Source organism: Neolamprologus brichardi, chromosome 12 (assembly GCF_056152115.1).
Source record: "Neolamprologus brichardi isolate AB-2024 chromosome 12, ASM5615211v1, whole genome shotgun sequence".
NCBI lineage: Eukaryota > Metazoa > Chordata > Actinopteri > Cichliformes > Cichlidae > Neolamprologus > Neolamprologus brichardi.
Genome location: NC_142115.1, coordinates 23,159,204 through 23,166,482, shown reverse-complemented (window position 1 = coordinate 23,166,482; position 7,279 = coordinate 23,159,204). Strand labels below are relative to the sequence as shown.

At 40.3% G+C, this 7,279-nt stretch overlaps 1 protein-coding gene across 1 annotated transcript; it reads right to left on the bottom strand.

Moving 5' to 3' along the window:
- Positions 1-242: 242 nt before the first annotated feature.
- Positions 243-6,662, bottom strand: ccdc112 (coiled-coil domain containing 112). The gene is made up of 14 exons (XM_006789764.3): positions 6,597-6,662; positions 5,995-6,122; positions 5,205-5,326; positions 4,890-4,979; positions 3,860-3,935; positions 3,446-3,572; positions 3,129-3,245; positions 2,832-2,969; positions 1,683-1,804; positions 1,374-1,500; positions 1,025-1,192; positions 709-807; positions 451-569; positions 243-336 (listed from the first exon to the last, which is right to left on the bottom strand). Exons 1-14 carry the CDS (start codon positions 6,639-6,641, stop codon positions 306-308), a joined length of 1,509 nt encoding a protein of 502 aa, XP_006789827.2. The 5' UTR covers positions 6,642-6,662; the 3' UTR covers positions 243-305.
- Between the last annotated feature and the right edge of the window lie 617 nt (positions 6,663-7,279).

Here is a 7,279-nt window from a genome sequence, read left to right as displayed (position 1 = left end):
TTCTATAGAAATTTTAAATGAATATCCTCATATGTGGCTCTCATTCTTCTTAGAAACAAAAATTAGGTTTAAAAAAATCTGTTAATTCTTCTTTTTTTACATTCATCAGGTCCCAATCAGCCCAAATATCAAAGAGAAATTAAAAATGCATGCCGTGGAATAGTTTGGGTCTTAGGAGGTTAAAATTGAACTGAATTGCAACTTAAAAGTTATATGACAAATTAAAAAGAGACAATTCGGGCGGTATATATCTTTATTTTCTTTTAAAAATAGAAAGGATTCTGAACACAATGCAGGACTCTTCATCACAGGCCTTGTCTCCAAGTGGGAACAGCTCTGTAACAAAAAGAAAATTTCAGTCATTTAGAAATAAATTACTCATTATTACCAAATGTTTCTTGACAGAAACTTGAACGATATACAGAAAAAAATTACGTGTAGGAGGCAGACCTGTGGAACATTTGTAGCATTGGCCCATCTCCCGACGGTCCAACGTGTTTCAGCCGCTCCTCCCATCCCTTCGTAGGGCGGATAAGCCTGGACGGGTCTCTGTTGACATGATTGTCCACCTGAATGTGGAAAAAACGACAAAACGTCAACCTTTTTCCCACACGCAGTTTAATCTTCTTATTTCAAGATTTCACAATGATGATTTTCTGATTTAGTGACTTAACTGTTACTTTTTCCACAAGAAAACAAACCTCTCACCTTCTCCTTCAACTTGGCAGCGAGTCTCCTCTGCCTTTCCTCTTGCTCTTTTTCCCTCAGCTGTTTCTCATGGAGCTTTGCCTCCACCCTATGAAGATCCTGCAGAAAGGCAGAGACGAGCCTTGTATTTCACAGTGTTTTGACATCACAACCTCGCCTGATGAAAACCGCACTCTTATCCAGAGCAACATCCTGTTTAACACCAGAAATCTGAAAATCTGGCATTTTACAGCAGTCACTTAAGGCATCTCAGTTTAAAACACGCGAAAATCGCATCTTGTGTTTCCCTGTGTCTGTAATTTTGGCACTTTTGTACCCTTTCATTAAAACGCCTGATGCTCTTTGTCGCCTCCTTTCTCCTCTCTTCTCTTTCTCTCTCTTCTTCTGCTCTTCTCCTCCTCTCTTGTTCCTCCTCTTCTACTCTCCTCAGTCGGAGCTGCTCCTCTACGGTTAGCTTCACTTCCAGCTGCCGGCGGCGCTCCTCCTAATAAAAAGTATGAATACATGGTTAAAGTAAAAAGCAGTTCAGGACACAACATGCACATATTTACTCCTTGGTTTTACTCTGTATTTTCATTTTTACATTAAATGAGTGCATAACTACACAGAAGTGCTCCCTGACTAAACTACAGCAACAGTAAAATGACACCCGAGCACAAAAGCACCTTTTCCCGTCTCCTCTTTTGAATCTCTTCAGCCAGTCTTTGCTCCTCTTCCTGCTCCTCCCTCCTTTTCTTTTCTTCCCTCCATTCCTCCAGACGCCGTGCCATCTCCCTCCTCTCCTCCTCAGTCCTAAAACAAATTATATACCACGAACAAACGACACCCCCAAAAATCCATCAATCAACTGGGTGCTCATAACATGAGGTGGGATTTATGACATTGGGTTGAATTTAACTGGCATAGCTAGGAGATCAACCCACCTGCATCATCTCCTTTTTATTTCATACTAGTGTGTCACACTCGTGGCTCACCTGTGTTGCTGGGCCTGGCTTTTGGCCTCCTTCTCCCTCCTTTTTGCCTCTTCTGTCTTCTCCTGAGTCTGTATCCTGATCTGGCGTTCCTGATGCTTGCTGGCTTTCCAGCGCTGAATAGCCTGCATGTGGCATAAAAATAAGCAGTCCCATAAGAAACCACAAAACTTAACAAGCAGCAGCACAGGTTGCAAAAAAATTCTTATGATGTGCTGTCTATTTAATGTTAACACATAAAGAAAATGTGAGGTAATGTTCAATCATCGCCATTTTTTCAAACTAATCAGGGGGGATATGTAGTGAAGTTGAAAATCTAACTCTTTATGATTGCTTAGTTTTCAGTTAAAAACAGTGGACTGTCAGCAGAACTTTTGCGCTGATGTTTTAAGTCTCCGCTCATAATAAATTATTAAAAGCTTTTTGTAACTCTGTCTGAAAACTCAAAGGTCAAACTGGCTCACCATCAATGAAATTCAAAGGTTATTGTAGTGTGTGAAGTGCAAAATCTGTTGGCTGTGTTGCACAAACTACCGAAAATTCTAATCCACTCACAAGTAGAGGTGGTTCACAAACATCTTCACTGAAAAACCAAAATGTTTGAGTTCAGGAGTAATACATGAGTATATGGTCAGTAGTAACCACAGCCAGAGAAAACGTGAATGCATCAGCATATCATATCACTGACCCGATTACTGATGTTAGCATAATGGTGATATGTGGGAGTCAACCGATAGGACCAGCCCCTAAGATTACAATCATCACCATCTAACAAACAGGACGTGCGGCAAAGCAGTATTTAAAGCTATTACATCATTTGATATTTCATGAAGTTCTTTCTTTATCATTTTGTGCAAAATCTATCAAAATCCAGAATCTTCTGTTAGCAACTTTACTGTAAGGGTCTGCATTGAATACCGTTTAATTTCACTCAGGAGTGAGGAGTGAAACTGTAAGCAGCATGCATGAAGGTTATAGTGCGAAAATGGAAATGATCCCATAAAACAACAGATATGGCCTTAACCTTGAGGATGAGCTAAAAGAGAAGTTCACAGGTGCTTTTTCTCCAACCTCACCTTCACGTTTGTCTAATGCGCACATATATAGATAATAGTTAGATTTCTATTCTGCTCAGACATGTTTTGTCATTACCTCTTTCTTCCTGTCCTGCAGGTAGATGAGCTCCTGATGCCATTCCTCGTGTTGCTCTATCTCCTCCATTGTTTTACCAGGCAGATACAGCTTGGCTTCTTTCCTGTAGCCTGGCTCCCCACTGTGCTTCACCCAGACCTGTGAGTCAGACAGATTACAGACAGACAACCGCGCTGAGGTCACCAAGCTTTGGGCTGGCATCTGCTGAGTCTGGCCGTTAGTTTAAGTAGTAGTGTTTGACCGTATGACATGATCGGCAAGTGAAAGGAAGAGAAATAACAGTAATGGTTTACTTGCTTTAAGAAAAGCTTCATGGTCATATTGGTCCCAGCCACCATAAGAGCCTCCAGTCTTCTGCAGGAAAACCTCTAGCGCTCTGACTTCTGCTGGCAGGTCTCTGTCGGGTGGTTTGGTCTTATGGAAAAGAGGCAGCTATGAATTCAGGGTGCATTTTGAAATAAAGTCAACTGCCACTGTGTTGGTTAGAGAGTTATTTATTTACCTTATTCTAATTCTGAGACTTCTCACTGAAACTCATCTCTCTAATATTTTACCACCTAACTGACAAACACGAGAGAAAATTCAGAGAGGAGGAAGACGAGACGGAGACACACCCTAACAGTGGGAGCTGCGGGTAGTTTGGGATTCGTTTTGACAGCATGGCTCCAGTTTTCAATCTTCTTCTCATAAGCGGTGATTTCCTGTCTGCATGTCCACTCTTCCTTCAAAAATTCCTCAAAGCTGAACGAAAAGCAAATCAATTTTAACAAAATATTGACATCAGCACAAGAGTTCACCCCCAGAAAATATTAAATGGTGGCTGCTCTTTCTCTCCTTTAACGTACATAAAGCTGGAATCATGTGCGAATGAATGCAACATGTGCAAGTGCAATGTACCTGCTTGCTTCACTATGTTAAATATTATTACATTTTAAGTTAAAGGTAGTTTACTTTAATAGGGATGACATATTTTAAAATGGATTTTAAGCCTCTACATCTAACTCAGGTTGTTTGGTTTATGCTGTTACCGTGAGCGCTCTTCCTCCTTCACGCTGTTAATAGAAATTTCCACCTCTGACATGATTTCCTTCAGTTTTTCAATCACTGAAAATCCAAGAAAATGCAGAGACAATAAGAACTCTATACATATAACAATGCAGTCAACTTTGTTGAGCAGTGCACTACTCAGATGCACTGAGTATTTCCTTTTCAGTCACTTTTCTCACTCAACAAGTGTTAATAGACCTTTCTGCTGAATCACACTTGTTATTAATCTCTGGCTCTCATCCACAGCATGTCTTTCATCCTGTCTTCCTTCTCTCTCCCAACCGGTCGCAGCCTCCCTGAGCCTGGTTCTGCTGGAGGTTTCTTCCTGTTCAAAGGGAGTTTTTCCTTCCCACTGTTGCCAAAGTGCTTGCTCATAGGGGGTCAAATGATTGTTTTTTTTTTTCTCTGTATGTATTATTGTAGGGTCTACCTTACAATATAAAGCGCCTTGAGGCGACTGTTGTTGTGATTTAGCGCTATATAAATAAAATTGAATTGAATTGAATACTCTGCAATAGTGGAAATTAAATTAAAGAGGACCTATTACATTCATTTCCATTTCCAGCTATTTACTCTTGGATCTTTACTACATCAGCTTTGCATGATTAAAAGTTCAAAATCATCCCCATTTACTTCATAGTAAGTCTCGTTTAGTCTGAAATGAGCTGTTTTAGCTCCTTGTCCTTTAAGCAATATTTTTATGACTGGCTGCCAATCGAGAACAGAACGCTTAAATAGCAGGTGGAGTAAAATGTCCCTGTTAGGGATATCCCATCTCTTTGACATCATCCAGACCCAAGAGCAGAAAAAAACCCCAGTCTAAAGGGGAGTTTTAAGCGAGGTCTGAAGCCCGAGCTTGTGGTTCACAGGGATTTCTTGCACAAATACCAGCTATTACTAATTAAAACCCACACTCTGTTTAATGTGAGCATTTACCAACAGTATAATATATATGACTGGAATAAGGAAAAGCAGAAATGGTCCACTTTAACATAAATGAGTAAAACTTACACTCCGGAGTTGGTTTCACATCAGTTAGATGTCTCTGAAATTTCCTCACACCATTATGAATCTTTATGAGCTGCTTTTGAAGATTTATCTCTGAAGGAAAAAGAACAGGGTTAGGGTTAAAAGCAATATTCATCACAGAGGATGGATGCTTCTTCTAATAAATGTTTATTGCTATGCCTCCAGTTCCAGAGATTCCAGCCTCTCTGGATCTGATAATAAGTCTTCCCACAGAAAAAATGCTGAGTGAGATGCCCCGTCACCTCGCAACATTAAAATGTCAGGTGAAAATGTTAGTATATGTAAAGAAAGACCTACTCTCAGCATTTCTTTGTCCCTCCAGCACATTCTCGTACTCTTCGATTTCTCCACTCACATCCGCCCAGCCATTCTTTCTGCACTGAGAAATCAGCGTCCTCTCTTTCTCCAACTTCTCAACCCTATGAAAAGTTCAGCGATTCATTTGATCTGTTACACATTATTACAAATAATCTGATTTCACCTTATTAGAACAATTAAAACTACAAGTAGACATGGTCAAGATGACCTGTGATTAAAATTATCTTTAGGGTTTAGAGAATGGTCTGAAAAAGAGGAAATATCAAGTCAGCGTCAGTTCTCTGGGAGAAAATGTCTTGTTAATGCCAGAGATCATGAGAGAATGGCTTGACTGCTTTGAAATGATAGTAATGCAACAGTAACTCCAATAACCACTTGTTATAACCCAGGTGTGGTATAGGAAGAGCATCTCCTAATGCACAACATGTCGATCAGTCTTGATACCTTCTGCAACATTCAGATGTTAGGATCAGAATTTGGCGTAAACATTAAGCAAGCATGGCACAATCCAGCCGTGCATCAGCGGTTCAGGCTGCTGCTGGTGATGTAATGGTGTGGGGCATATTTTCTTGGCACACTTTGGGACCCTTAATACCAACTGAGCATCGCTTAAATGGCACAGAGTATTATTGCTGACTGTTTCCAACTCATCTTCAGTGAATGAGAAATCAACATAACATCGATATGAAACTTTTGACGATGTAAATAAAAATATGTGTTAGAAATTCAATTTAAACGCAGAAGAAGTGACAGCAGCAGTATTACTTACTGCCTCCTGTTCCTCTCAGCCTCCCTGAGGAACTGTGCAGTTTTCTGTGTGGCCAGCCTGTGGTCCACACTTTGACCGCTGAGCAGGGGTGATGTGCATGGCTGCAGGACACTAGGCTCTTCCTCCCCCTGCTCATATTCAGTTAGTGTTAGTAAAACACAAGTGCAGCTCATGCCAACAACCTCCGGTGTAGATTGTGTGCATTTTCAAAAGTCCAGAAAGTTCTGTCCGATAATAAATCCACAGTCTACTCAACGACATTGGCATCTGTAACCATGTTATTTATACAGCATCCATTATCGGACAGACGCAAATTTAGCAACAAAAGCTCTGAAAAACATTTCAAAAACAATTAAACCATTAATGGCGAGTCCTGCATACTACTGATTAGCGCAATAAACAATTACCAAGCAGTTTCGTCTCTTAAAGCTAACTTTGCTACCTAGCACTGGCTAACGTTAGCTCTTTAGACTTTCAGATGGCCCGAAAACTGAAAGTAAAACGCGCCAGAAAGAAAACAAAACATATCATTCAAATACAGCCGGCTGTCTAATGTAAGGCAGTTTAGGAATAAATGAAATAATGAGCACTATGACAGATACCGAGTAATGTTTATCATCCTCCCATGCAGTTGCCAGGGTAGCCATGTTTGGAGTGGAGTACTTCTGCAGTCACTGGTTTGTACCAGCAGAGGGCGCTGCTGTCATTAAGGGACTGTGGTATAACAAGTGACTGTAAAAGAACCGTGGACTGCACGTAGCTGTATATGACTGTATATAACCACGAAGAAAACCTTACACAAACACGTTTCATCCTTTTTAGCCAGTGTGAAGCTCTCACATGGATACCAGGCCCACTCCTTAAATGTTTTGTTATTCATAACCACAATCTTTTCCTGCCACTGCCATGTGGTTTTATTCCCAGCCTTGTAATTTTGCATGTTTTCTAGAAGATATGCAAAGTCAAAAGCCAGAAAAGTCAGTGAACCAAAGAAATATTGAAATCTTCCTTGAATTAATAACCTTTCAATTGCTGAAAGTTGATTTTAGTGTGGCCCAATAAAACTTACAAAGTATAAAAAGTCTTCAAAGAGTATTATTCCATGTTTTCCTTTCAGTCTCTGTAACCCAGTTCTCGAGTTATAAAATCTGACTGTACCCTGCAGCTTGATAGTTAAAGTTACCTATATACCTCTCACTCTCTAAAATAACCGCCTGCGCAGTGTACCGAGGCCTTGGCTATTTCTGTAACAGCTTTTTCACGATGGCCAACAGCTATAATTATT